This window comes from Panthera pardus, unplaced genomic scaffold (genome assembly GCF_024362965.1).
Source record: "Panthera pardus isolate Hobbes unplaced genomic scaffold, ASM2436296v1 HiC_scaffold_10, whole genome shotgun sequence".
NCBI classification, from domain to species: Eukaryota; Metazoa; Chordata; class Mammalia; order Carnivora; family Felidae; genus Panthera; species Panthera pardus.
The window spans coordinates 73,570,389-73,584,864 of record NW_026526655.1 but is presented as its reverse complement, the minus strand read 5'-3'; the positions used below and the strand labels follow the sequence as shown (position 1 = coordinate 73,584,864).

General features: G+C 41.5%; 1 protein-coding gene across 1 annotated transcript; it reads left to right on the top strand.

Annotated features, from left to right (window-relative positions):
- The first annotated feature begins 1,338 nt into the window (after positions 1-1,338).
- UPP2 (uridine phosphorylase 2) lies at positions 1,339-13,913 on the top strand. The gene is made up of 4 exons (XM_053901899.1): positions 1,339-1,398; positions 1,941-2,061; positions 8,076-8,222; positions 13,744-13,913. The coding sequence occupies exons 1-4, from the start codon at positions 1,339-1,341 to the stop codon at positions 13,788-13,790; spliced, it is 375 nt and encodes a 124-aa protein (XP_053757874.1). The 3' UTR covers positions 13,791-13,913.
- Positions 13,914-14,476: the final 563 nt, after the last annotated feature.

Here is a 14,476-nt window from a genome sequence, read left to right as displayed (position 1 = left end):
TTTGTTCATTAACTATTATAGGATATCTACATTAGATGAATATTCTCTGATCCTGGCAATTTTTTTTTTACTCATCTTTGCCTGACTTTTAGACTGCAACTGGTTTTCCTTTTTTGCACGGTAAATGAGTAAGGACAAAAAAGTAATTGTTTATATAAATGTGAAACTATCATAAACAAGCAGTAAAACTTCAGAGCAAGAAAAACTGCACTAGACTGATCCTGCTGTCCTGTCTGGGAAAAAGACTTGAAATGTGTGTCATGTTCAGGAGTCTGCCAATTAAAAGTGGCCTTTACTAAGGCAGACAGAGGATTTCCAGTTGGGACACCTTCTTTAAAAAGTCTTTCTCCGCAGCAGCTGCTGAGGATGTGTGTGTGTGTGTGTGTGTGTGTGTGTGTATAAGAGAGTGGGGGAAACAAAGAGACTTTTTCAGGAACACATAAGCCCATTTGTCATTTTATTACCATGTTGCATAATAAGTGATAATCATAAACCTATCAGATATCTGATTTAGAAGGAACCTAATAGATGAAATAATAGTTCATTCTCTTAATTTATAGTTGAGGAAAATGAGATTTAGAGAGTCTACTCATTAGTGGCAGAGACAGTGCCAAAGCCCAGACTTGTTAATCTTGGACATACAAATTAATACATATTTGATTCATGTCTCTAGGAAGCTTACAATGCATTTGGAAGTTAGGACATGTTCATTGGGAACCAAAAATGGTGAACCCAGAGATTCAAACGTTCCACAGCTTAATATTCTTTTTTTTTTTTAAGTTTATTTATGTATTTTGAGAGGTGGCAGGGGAAGGGACAGAGAGAGAGAGACAATCCCAAGCAGGATCCAAGCTGTCAGCGCAGAGCCCAATGCAGGGCTCGATCGCACAAACTAAGAGACCATGACCTGAGCCAAAATCAAGAGACGGACACTTAACCAACTGAGCCACCCAGGTGCCCCATTAGTTTAATATCCTTGATGGTGACAGTGAGGGAACTCAGGTGAGAACATCATGGTCATGGTTGCAATTAGTGGCAGGCATCACCTAATTGCCAAGATACCCCTGGTGCTGTTCCACATACAAAGTCTTTGTGCTCAAGAGGTGAATACATTGAAGAACACATTTGACTCCCTAATGTTTATGTTAGAAATGAAATCACCACCAATTCAAAACTCAGCTCCAGCTACTACAGATTTCAATACAGACAATCTTTCTGGAGAGTTATTAGAACATATTGTAACCACCAGGAGTCGCTAAATCCTCTAACCTATGTTGACCCCCTATTCTGGTGATGTGGATTTTGTTGTAGCAAATGCTAAGGTAAATAAGGGTTATGATGGAAATAGGCGTTGTGGTCATGATGTATAGCGATGTAGCCTTGCCTATGCGCCGAATTGTTAGGTATGGATGTAGACCACACCTCTACCCTCATACCTTTCAGAGCTCACACAGAATTAGCAGCAAATGAACAAGGCCACATGAGAGCAATGAAATGGATTTACTATTTCACTTAGTACAGTAGAAGAGGACTAATAACATGGCAGCCAAATTTATATTTCCTGAGAATCAAGTCAATCTTGCAAAAAGCTCTTTTTCAAAAGCTCACTATAAAGAACCCAGTGGGGAGATGAGAAACGGCCATGCTCTGACACACGAGTACACCATGCTATCCCCACCTTCTGCTCTTGACAACGAGGGCTGAACTCTGTGTAACTGGCAGGGAGATGTCTCTGTCTGATCCTCACAGATGGACACATCTATCAGCATGTCAGGTAGGCATCAGTTAGAGCTGACTTACGTTTTCCTCAGCTTTGGCAAAGTCATAATGATTATGTAAATTTATCTGAGGGCTGTTAACTTGTAATGAAGTAAGAAAATATGTCCTGTGCATGTACCAGTTTGCAAGATGTATAATGACTTTCTCTTTTCTCTCAACAGCATGGCATTGGCATTCCCTCCATTTTTATTATGCGTATGCTTCACGAACTCATCAAATTACTGCACCATGCCCGGTGCTGTGATGTTACCATTATCAGAACTGGTACATCAGGGAGAATAGGTGAGATGGGCTGGTTTCTACTATGAAGTCCAAGTGACTGTTCCATACAGGGTGGCTGCCAAAATACAGCAACATACTTAGAGACCAGCAGAGACCCAGGTGGGCTAGAAGGTGTCAGGAGGCTGGCCTTGAGGAAAATTATAAAAATTTAAATTTAAAGAAAATTAAAGAAATCTAAAGAAGTATTTCTTTTTTATCTTCCTTTTTTTTTTTCTCCATGGAAACCTGGCATGAGAGATCACACTGCCTATTGCCCAGATGGACTTAGGTATTCTTAAGGGGAAGACTGGAAGAATTGCTAGGGAATATGGATGAGGATAAGTATAAGTTTTGAGGCTGAGGAATTTTATAAGTGACAGAAATACGTGCTTTCAAGGAAAAATTAATCACTAAGGTTTGCCTTGTTTGTCAGCTAAGTAAGCAGACTTCATACCTCCAGGGGAACACTTTGTTTTAGCTCCTATCAGTGACTACACCCCTTTTCTTGGCTGGATCTTTTCCTCATCAACACACCAGAAAAGATCAGGCTGGGCTTTTAGAGAAGGGCCAGGTGATGCTTCCTACTGTTTTCCCAGAGCCTCCCCTCCGCCCTTCCTCCTCCACTGGTCAGGTGGCTGGCTAGTCAGGGGCCATGCATGTGCTTCTGCAGTGAGGAAACCTCCTTCTTTTTAAATCTTTTCTCCAGGAGCAGACCTTGTGAGGAGGTGATTTTACTACGTACCCAAATGCAGATATAGACAGGGCATTGTAACTGAAAATGTTTGGTTGACAGAATGGCAGGACTGCACAGAGATTATAAAAAGGGTTGTGATTTTGCTCACAGAATGACACAGTTTTGGGATAAATTTCAACCTTATAAAACTTCAGACAAAGAGCTAGAGGAGTGACTTGGCCAGTATCACAGAGCCACAAGTGACTGAGCCATGCTTCACTAGAAATAGACACGTTCAAAAAGATTATGACCTTTCCATAGCTGTGTACAGGGTAAGGTCCAGCCATGGCCCTCCCAGGTGGCATAAAGAAAAACATCCGTGGATGCCCATCTAGAAACAGAAGGAGAATATTAGCAATCAGTTAAATGAGGTATCCTTCTAGATTGTTGTTTACCCATTGTTACCCCCAAATAAGTAGTAGATAACAGTGCATTCGGTAATGAAATGGATAGTACTGTTATTAAGATTGCTTATAATTTGGGGGTGTGGGATGCAAGGATCTGTCTGCATAGCCCATGCCAGTGCACTGTACCATCCTTGCTGCTGCAGCTGCCACTGGGTATGAACACATGTCCAGTATGCACAAGGCACTCTGCTGCCTATCCAACTCATGGTCATGAATTCTAGGTCTTTTGCTTTATGGCAACAAGATACATCCAGCTCACAGGCTATACCCGTATCACAGCGGAGGTCTACAAATGGTGGGAAATAAAACCACTGGGCTGTTGTAGATACCTTCATGTTGAAGTTTTATCCTCATTAAGAACTCTTAGCTTATTGCTAGGATGTGAATGTTTGTTTTGTTTTAAGCAGCATTGAATTCAGAGATGAAGGAAGTAAAGCTAATTCCTCTGCTGCTGTTCCCACTCCTTAGACAAGCCAGCAAACTTTCATGAGGATAAAATACCTGATTAAATAATACTTTGACCTTTAAGAGACTTTGACCCAGATATAAATGTTCTAAAATCTCTAAATATCAGGATGACCTATGAATAGTATCAGTTTTGATGCCCACATTTTCAACTTTGTTCTCAATCTCTTTCCTACTCTTAGGACATTGTGAATAATTCAAGGAGCCACTTGTTTGACTTATTTTAAAAGTATCTGACCCACCAAGGCTTTTTCATCAGAGCCCACCTTGGGTCTCTACCCGAACCTTCTAAATTAACCGCATGTTGATTAGTATTAGAATTTATAAAACCCCAGAGTGATATGACTATGCCCTGTGGCAGGGATCAGTAAACTTCTTCTGTAAAGAGCCAGATAATAAATATTTTAGGCTTTGCAGACCATATGATTTCTGTTGCAACTTCTCAACTCTGTCATTGTAGTGTGTAAGCAACTGTAGATAATATATAAATGGATGAATGTGGCTGTGTTACAATAAAACTTTATTTATAAAGACAGGTTGAATTTGGCCCATGGATTGTAGTTTGTAGATCTCTGCTTTATGGCATCTCTGTGAAAGCATTCACTCATTCAACACATTTTTATCAGTACCTTTAATGTAATAGGCAGAATGCTAGGCTTACAGGGACAACAGTGAACAGACATTGCTCCTGCCTTTATAGAGTTCGTGTGTTATCCGGGCAATAGACATGCAAGGAGTAAATACTAAGTATAATAAATGTTAAGACACAGAATCAAGGGTACTATCAATACATATCCCCTTATCCAGGTTCTAAATAGAAATCAGAATGGATCCAAAACTAGATCAAAACCTGGGCTGAAGAAATTTAATGTAACCTATCTGTGTTGCCTTTTATTCTTTCCCCCTCCGTGGATTCAGATGTTTTTTCAGATGTTTCCCCCTCCATGGATTCACACCTGGAGAATGAGTTGCAGGTAATCTGGTGAAAGAGTGTGGGTCAAGAAGGCATTCCAGGCAGGAAGAATGAGTTGGCAGAAAATGGTTTCTTGAGTCCCTGAGACTTGAGTTTCTGAGTCCCATGAGCAAGGCAGAGTTTGCAGCAATGGAAGGTCAGCCAGGAGGCCTAATTTACATGGCGGGGGTGGGGGGTGGGGGGTGGGGAGGGAGTGGATGTGACAAGAATCAGAAGGAAGAGAGGACGGAGATGCAAAGAAATTATAGTAATCAAGGAGCTGCAGAGAAGATTAAATATCAAGTAGTCACATCACTTCATGAAAGCTACTTGCTGGCAGGCTCATTTAGTTTATTCCTGACCTAATTTACTCAAATTTGAGCCTGAAGGCCGGTACTAATTTGCATGTCCAAGAGTCATGTTTGTCTTGAAATCTAAACCTGATCACACTGTAAATGTGAATCTGGAAAGACAGCAAATGTAAATGCTTGTTCTGAATATTATTTAATTGCATTTGGAAAAGAAAATAATGTAAAAGATGAAAATAGGGAGAATCATTAGCAACCAGCATTAATTAGTGTTGGCAGAATAGATTACATACTACACGTCAAAAGTAAACTCTCAGTGACATTCTTCTGTAACCACTCTTTTAATCCCACATTGCAATACTGCACCAAGGTCTGTTGTAATAGCAGCTGGGGCCACAGACTCCTTCCTTAAGCCCTGGCTTGAATAGGTAATCTCGGACCATATCACCACCTGAAGTGCTGAGCTTGACAAAGACCTGGCTGAGGAGCTCCTCAACTATGGTAAAGGGACTTCCCACTTCCCAATCTTCATCAGACATGCAGTGTGTACCTAGGAGATTTGTATGAAGACAGAAGAAGTTATAAACTGGGAAAGCAACAGAAATTTGTCAGGAACTCTTTGTTATTCAAAGCCATAATTTATATTAAAAACTGCTTTAGAAAATTAAATAGTTGGGGATTAAAAAAGGAACAGAAACAGTCTTTTTAACTTACTAGAGCATGGGAGCACAAGGACATAATAAGCAGCAGAGAAACATCCATAATGAATTTATATTGAGAGTGGGTTTAATCCTCCAAGAACAAATCAAATACTAAAATGCAATTAGTGATGTTAGCAAAATCATACCTCTGTTTATGCCTTTAATTTACACTGGTAACTCTGGGAAAAAGGGATTATGCTGATTCTATGTTTCTGCCATTTTGAGGTATATTCACCTATATATCAGAACAGATCTGGTACCCAGGGAAGAGTGGGGACCAGGAAACAGGGAGAAATATTTGGGGGAGGGAATCCTAAAGGGATGGGTGCTTTCAGAGTGGTTCTTTTATCTCTCAACCATGAAGGGTGCCCAAATCAACTTTGACACAAATTGAAGGTGATTGCCAAGTAGTAGCTCTTGGCAATCCAAGAGCTCCAAGGGGTGAGGGGCCAGGAGAAAACAGTCTCAAGGGCAGACTCTGCTCATCCCAGAAGAAAGAATCTAACCAGGATTGTTACCATTTCTTGAAGGGCCTTCTAGAAATCTTAAGATGTAGTTGTATTTGTGTAAATTCATCAAACTATGTATTAATTCATTTTAAATTATGTTTCTTTTCTTGTCCCTTGGATCAAACTTAGGATATTATACTGAATTTTAAAAAAATATGGGGGCTCCTGCATGGCTCATTTGGTTAAGCATCTGAGTCTTGATTTCAGCTCAGCTCATGATCTCACAGTTTGTGGGTTCGAGCCCTGCTTGGGGCTCTGTGCTGACAGCATGGAACCTGCTTGGGATTCCCTCTCTCCCTCTCTTTGTTCTTCCCTCAATTCATGCTCTCTCTCTCTCTCTCTCTCCCTCAAAATAAGTAAACTTTAAAAAAAAATTATGTATGGAGGGGCACCTGGGCGGCTCAGTCGGTTAAACATCTGACTTTCGCTCAGGTCGTGATCTCATGGTTTGTGAGTTTGAGCCCCGTGTTGATCTCTGTGCAGACAACTAAAACCCTGGAGCCTGCTTTGGATTCTGTGTCTCCCTCTCTCTTTCTGCCCTCTCCCACTTGCTCTCTCTCAAAAAATAAACATTAAAAAAATTGTTTAAAATTATGTATGGAGACAGGTTATATTATGTACAAACATTACCTGAGGTTAGTAAAAGTAGTGTCAGTACCTATGTGTTATAAAGTAGGAGGAATGTTGGGTCTAATAGGGTTGAGACTCTGTGATAGGTCACTGGCCCCTTCACCAGGAGGGTCATCACTAGGTTTAAGTCAGAGCTTGCAAACGGCAGCCTGTTGGAGTCGATGTTTTCTTTGGCCTGCACAGTATTTTTTAAAATGTGAATTATTTTGCCAACTTTGAAAATTTCTGGAGGTTTCACATGAAAGTCCAGATTTTTGGCTTCCTGAGATAACATCACATAAAAAATATGAAATGATATATTCATGGCAACCCTAGCAAGCCCCAGCCCACATCGGGCTGCATTTGCTGAAGGTGAGGCAAGGCTTCTCCCTTTAGACCAGGCAGACCTCACTGATGTTACCTGCTCGGCTTCTGGGACATCTGAGTTTGAATTGGCTTAAATAACGCCGTATTAGAGGTGTTGGCAGGTAGCACTGAGGAGGAGGGAGCAAGGAGGAGGAGACAGCCACGGTGGAAGTGGTGTGTAAACTAGAGGAAAGGGAGAACAAGAGAAGAAAGGGAGCCAAAATGGGGACTGTGCAAATAATGGATGGTGACAGAGTGTGTTGGCCTCCCTGCTTCTATCCTCCCTCTTCAATTGGGAGCAGTGTACGCACAGTGGAGGAGACAAAATAGCTTCAGGCTCCCCTCCCTGGCTTCCTTCTGGCTTCACTAGTTGACACAGGAGAAACTAAATGAACACTGAGAGCAGCCTAGAAGGGAAAAAGTGATCACAAAAGGGTGGCATGCAACTTGAGACACACGTGGCAGAGAAGACAGTGGACAAGTCCATTGTCCATATGTGGCTCCATTGTCCTAACGGAGATGGGGAACTGCAAGCTCCAAACCACCATCCTGGTCCTCAAGTAGCTTCAGGAGCACCACTGAGGCTTGGAGCTGCTTCTTCTCCTTCGGCACCTCTCCCTGAGCCATTCCCCAGTCACAGAAGCAACCTGAGATCTTCCTCAAAGGCAGATCTCCTAGCAAGCCTCCAGGTCATGCTATCCCTGGGCACAGTGCTAGCTGTTGTGGCCACTCAATGGTTACTTGTTCCAGAGCTAGGTCACTCAGCACCATGGAGACTCCTCTCCACAAGAGACTCTTGAGCCAGGCACAGCCTTGCTCCAGATACCTTGACAGGATGGTTCAGATGGCTGGATTTTTCCCAGGAGTGCAGACCCAAGTGTTAGAGTCAGCCATAGAGCACTTGGGTCCACAGTAAGCCCTTTAATGATGCTACTGCCACCGTGGTAGGACATCAAGCCACTAAGTGTTCTCCATTCTCTTTCAGGCCAGGGTCTACTAGATGGAGCGCTGTGGTCCTTTCCCAGAGGAGAAAAGTTTGACTGCTTGAAGAGAGCATATAAAGCCGGCATCAGGAATACTGAAACGGAATCTGCAGTGTCCTTGGCTACACGTAGAAATTGTGATCTAAAAGGTAAGCTATTCATGAAAGCCTCAGGTCCAATTCTCCTTTTTCATGAAGTTATTTTCACTCTGCAGGAGAAGAAAAAGGAATCCAACTATTTATTACTTGGGGTTGAACGCATGCCTTATAATTGTTTATAATATGATCATAATGTCTTATGAGAGGGGAGAACATTGTTCTCATTATGCAAATAAAGAAACCAAGCCTCAGGGATTAAAAAGGGGTTGCCCAAGGTCATCAAGGTTATGTAGTCAGGACTTCACAGCAAGTTCCACTTTCTTGATCCTGGTAGTGGCTGCTGTTTGCTGTTACAATTTAATTTATCAAGACATGATAAAAATAAAATATTCCTAAAACTGTTCAAAGGACAAAGCATCAGTGGAGTAGGTTTTTAAAATTAATTTACATGCATTTTTGCTTTTCCCAACTTTTTTATTTTGAAACTTTTAATAATTCAGAAAAATGGAAAAAAAATAGTATAATACCTATCTACACTCTACAAAGATTGAACAGTTTTTAATATTTTGCCACATTTATGCATGCTTTCTAAATATATATATACACATATATATGTATATACATGTGTGAAAATATAGGTATACACACATCTATTTGCTTTTTTCCCTGGTTCATTTGTTAATGAATTGCAAACATCATGCCAGTTAACTCTTATACCTCAGCATCATTTCCTAAGAATAAAGGTATTCTCGTAATGACCAAAATACCATTGTCAAAAAAAAAAAAAAAAAAAAACAAAACCCAAAAACCTAAGGAAAGTAAAAGTAGCTTCATAATATCACTTAGTATCCATTCCATATTTAAATTTCCCTAATTTTCCTAAAATATCTTTTATAGATTTTTTTCTTACCCATTATCAAGGTAACTTCATACATTATATTACTTGGTTGTTATATCTCTGTTCTAGAAGAGTTTCCCCTAATTTTCTCTTTTTTCCTACAACAATGGATTTTTTAACGCATCAAGGCTGTTATATTGTTAAATATACCATGTTCTAGATTTGTCTGTGTGTTTCATCATGGAGTCTCACTTGTTCATCTCTACTGCAGATTTCCTGTAGGTGGAAGTGAAGTCTAGTGGCCTCACTAGATTCAGCCTTTTGGCAAGAACACTTGATGGTAATGTAAGCTTTGTAGTGTACCACCTCAGGGAGATGTAATGTGAAGATGTCCCACTATTAGTCATTTCAAGTTGGAGCACTTGGTCCAAGGGGTAACTTCCATCACTTTCCATGGAGAAGTGAAAGTTCCCTCTTTGTGTGGAACAAGCAATCTCTGTGGTGACTATGTGGCACGGCATGAACACCCAGTAACCCAACTGTCTTTTACTAATGATTTTAGCATGGGTTGCAAAATGGTGATTTTTCAATTCCATCGTTCCCTCTACATTTAATAGCTGGAATTCTACTTTAAGAAAAGTTTTTCTTCATCACATTCTTTCTCCCTCGCTCTCTTTTTTGGTCATGGAGGGTAGTTACTATTGTTTTGTGACTCTTGTTCAAATCAATGTGTTATAAATGGTTTCTGTCATTATTGTCTTTGATACTCAAATTATCTCAAATTTGGCCAGGCCAGTGGAATTGGCAGTACACCTGGAGAGTCTAGTGTCCTGGAATTCAGAGAAGCAAACTTCAAAGAACACGTAAAGAATTATAGCATGTTAATATGTCTTTTAATCACAGGTGGAATTTTAATTGCAACGGTTGTCCTTATGATCAGTCAATTTTAATATATAAAACTACAGGGGTGCCCCAGTGGCTCAGTCGGTTGAGCGTCCGGCTTCGGCTCAAGTCATGATCTTGTGGTTGGTGGGTTCGAGCCCCTTGTCGACTCTGTGCTGACAGCTCAGAGCCTGGAGCCTGCTTCAGATTCTGTCTCTCTCTCTCTTTCTCTCTCTCTCTCTCTCTCTCTGCCCCTCCCTGGCTCATGCTCTCTCTCTCTCTCTCTCTCTCAGAAATAAATAAACATCAAAAAATTTATCAAAATATATGTATATATCCAATACTATAAACAAAATATATATGGTAAAATTTCCAAAAATACATTTTAGAAAGAAGTCGCAGTTCATAAGAAGAGATTAATTGTAGAACCACTAGGCTTAACTACTCCCATCTCTCAGAAGTCATGTCCATGCAGATCCTTGTAGTATATGGGTGAAGAATGCAAACGAATCCTTATCCTCTTTCGAAGGTCATCATTAATACCCCCTTTCAGAGAAACAACAGCATCTGCTTTTCTCCCCACAAGTTAGCCAGAGTGAGAGCCACAGGTGGCGGCAGCTTGACCTTGACCTGAACAACAGCCCGATCAGCACACAGCCTGTAGGAACACCCGGATTTAGACATTTCTGCTCCAAGAAATGCCTCCTCACATTTCTTTATTATAGAAACAAGTGGTCACCTGAGCCACGGCCCCACATAGTATGCAAATGGAGAATTTGGTATCCAGTTAACTTAGAAGGAAAAAAAAATGCCTACTGACAAACGTGCTGCCCTGATGTCAGTTTGGTGATGACCATCAGTTCTTTCCTAAGAGGCATCAATTGGCAACCAGGGAGAGTTCTCAGCTTGTGAACCCTGGACCCTGGTCTTTCTCTCTTTAAGGACGTCGCCAAGCCCTCAGAGAAATGATTCTGTTATGAGGGATCTTTCTGTCCTTGCTGCAAGTCCTTGTGACCTTGCTCTCTCTGCCACCTGCATGCACCTTCCTGGACTCCTTCCTCCCTTATTTCCTGTAGTTCCTGATGCCCTGCAGCATTTGCCTTTTCCCGAGGCTGGCTGCCGGAGCTGTTGGTAGCTGACTTCAGCCCGCTAGCAGCTCTCTCCCAAGCCACTCCTGCAGCTCTTTCAGGGAGCAAACCTCTTGCAGACTGCCAACCTTCACGCTAAAGGTTGCAGCTGTGATTGTAACACTGTAGTTCTTGGGAGTATCTCGGTCTGAAATTCTTCAAGGTGATGAGGACTCATCTCCTTCAGACACCCCTGTTTTCAAAGGTGAATTCCTGGTACAGGCCCCACTGGAAGATCAACCACCAGGACACAGACCCAAACTCCATGCGTACAATGCTATCATGTTCGACCTTGCATCACTGCTTCATAACAACAGTTCGCCACAGCAGTGAAGCTCTGAAAAAACTCTGTGAGCTAGAAAAACTTGCTTGGGGGGAAGGCTGAGGGAGGCTTCACAAGCAGCTGCTTTAACATGGAAGAAGGGAGGGAGAATATATCAGTGGTAAACGACACGGGAAAATGTATTTCACCTGGCTCAAACAGCTCAGGGCCCACGGGCTAGGGTTGACTTCCCAGGCCTATTCTCTCTTCCCCACCATTCTGCTCCCACTGTTAGTAATGACCAATACCACTCTGTCCCCCCAGATCACCTTCTCTAATGGTTTTTTCTGTCCTTTTATTACCAGATTACTGGATAACTAATCTGACTTCATACTAAGGTCATGATGGCCATGGCTTCAACTTATAGATAAATTTTTGTTAAAACAAGGGTCTTCTAGAAGCCATTGTTCTAATTCAGAGGAGTCACTCGCTGTATTTGGACTGATGCAAAATGGATCTTTCTGCATCCCCCTGGGACAAGGAGGTCTTGGGTCCACATGGATTACCACTTCTTATTTTGATGATTAATATCAGATCTCATCACAAATCTCACTTCACTGGGAAGCCTTGCCAGGACGACCTCAACTCAACTCACTCACCCATTGTTTTTCTGGTTTCTTTACCTATTAACTTATATACTATTTTACATATATTAATGCATGAAGGTATGTACTTAGCATCTCTCTCCATTAGAAATATAAGCACCATGAGAACAGGGACATTGTTTGTAATTTTCTTGCTATATCCCCAGCACTTAGAATAATACCTGCCTTATGGGCATTCAATAAGTATTTGCTAAATGAACAAACACATGAATGAAAGCAATGACCTTTAACTGTCATTTGCCATGAAAGATGGCTATGGCAAATCCATCTGGTTCCTTCATTTCCTGGCCACATTAATGACTTGGGAGAATGGCCTAAAGGACCTTAGGGCACCTCCAAACTGTCCTCATTGGAAGAGGCAAAGCCTTAGAGTTAAGCCTTCCTTTGCAGTAAAGTTCATACAATAACGCTGCTGTATCTCTAGCCCCGGGATCCTTTGATGTTTGATAGGCGTACAACCTGCTTGAAATGTGGCCACAGACACCCATAAGTCACTGTTGTTATCTTGATCTCATTATCCCGAAAAAGAACAGTGGAAATCCAACGTTGTGTTAACAAAGATTAGGGTGAAGGGAAATAGTGGCACTCACAGAATTATTCTCCATCGAAAGGCTAAACCTTCAGAATAACGTAAATCCACTATATAGTGCATAAATGAATTCACCCATGATTTTGTAATATGCATACATCTGTCCCTCCCTTAAAGCAAAATCTACTTTAATTAAACCCCTAACATTCTGATTAAAGATGATAATCCTTTTGCACTGTGAACTTGTGATAAGTATGTTCAACTTGTATCCATTTTTAAAAGACAGTGCCGCCTTTTGACACACGCTTGCATGGCAATACGTGAAACCTAACGTTTATCTAAGATTAAGTTCTGCTTAAATCCTCTTCTTTGTCTTTAACTGTTTGCAGCACTCACAGTGGTTTTTTTCTTTAGGATAAAGGAAGAATCCAGTGTTCTTTCGTTTGACAGATACTGGCAACTTTGGGGATATAGTCAGTCTTTATAATATTACTTTATTACAGTTCAATGAAAGGGAGTAGAATCTTGATTTTAACTCAGTTTTATATTCTTCCACTGGTCCCAGCAATGAAGGATGGTGGACTCTGGGGACTGTGCAGTGATCACTGATTAAGCAAAAAAGATACTACAACAAGGATTAAAGATTATACTCGGTCTAGAGCCGGAGCATTTCTTAACTCTAAAATGGAGACAAGTCAGGGTTTTGAAATATTATTGCAGAAGGGGATGAGGCAACCAATTACAGCTCTCTTCACCCTCGCAGGAGAAAAATAAACGGTGGCTCAGAGACGTTCAGTAACTTTCCCAAATTCTCCCAGTGAATTAGCCGCTGAGCGGGGACTTGAACCCAGCTCTGATTGGAGGCCCCTTTGCAGCACGCTCGGCTGCTTCATCCCAGCAGCTTCCCATAAATACACAAAGTTCATAGAGTCTGTTCACAACAACAACTATGCAGATATTTCTATTTTAAAAGTTGTGAGCAGAGAGTTGAGCTACTTCAGCAAGCAAGTCCTTAAGGTTCAGCGTATACCGAGATGGTGAGTGCTAGAGTCAAATAAAGCATTAATTTGACAATTTTTCAGTACTCTGCCTAGACATTATTTTGCCAAGAAAATCAGTCAGTTTATCTGGGAAATCATACATAAATGTTAGGTAATTCATTTATTACTTTTACAAAAACAAGACTTAAAAAAATGGTTTCTTCTTACTTTGTTGGTGTTATTTATTTATTTATTTATTCATTCATTCATTCATTTATTTTTGAAACAGAGCATGAGCAGGGGAGGGTCAGGGACAGAGTGGGACAGAGGATCTGAAGTGGGCTATGCACTGACAGCAGAGAGCCGAAAGTGGAGCTCAAACTCAAGAACCACGAGATCACAACCAAAGCTGAAGTCGGACGCTCAGCTGAGCCATTCAGGTGCCGTTTTTATATATTTTTAATCAAGGTGAGCCTCTATCATTTTATTTGATTTATCCTAGTTCTCCTCTCCTACCCTCTATCCAACTCCTCCCTCCCCTCATACCAACACACTCACGTATTAGAGGACCATTTAGGACCACTAACTGAATCCCTTGTATGGTTGGCATTGTTTGTGACCCACTCCTCGCTATGACCCCAGGGAGGCTTCCTGGGTGCCCCCCCTGGAGCCCACCCCCACCCCAGCACATCAGGCTCTATCCTCTGCCCATCCTGACATGTCTCTGGTTGGCAGTCCAGCACCCAGCAGACAATCAAGAACCCATGGCTGCAGCTGGACCTCCTGGAGATGACAGCATGGTCCTTACACCAGCAAGAGGAAGGGAAGCACGTAAGCTGAGGGTGTGGACTTGGGAGAGACCTCTGAGATCCAACCTGCCCCTTTCTCAGAGAGTGAAAGGAGGCAACCTGCTTAAGGAAAGCCAGCTAGACAGAGAAAGACAGATGGACTAGAACTGAGATTTCCCATCCCCTGATCCCCACTCCCTCCACTATTTCATAAGGTGTAAAAGAGTAACATAT

What these genes read in the sequence shown, in the direction of transcription:
- UPP2 (XM_053901899.1), top strand. Translation starts at nt 1,339, where the DNA reads ATGGAAATAGGCGTTGTGGTCATGATGTATAGCGATGTAGCCTTGCCT. An exon ending in TGGTACATCAGGGAGAATAG is followed by an intron (nt 2,062 to 8,075) that starts GTGAGATGGGCT and finishes ATTCTCTTTCAG; the next exon opens with GCCAGGGTCTACTAGATGGA. An exon ending in TAGAAATTGTGATCTAAAAG is followed by an intron (nt 8,223 to 13,743) that starts GTAAGCTATTCA and finishes TTTTTGAAACAG; the next exon opens with AGCATGAGCAGGGGAGGGTC.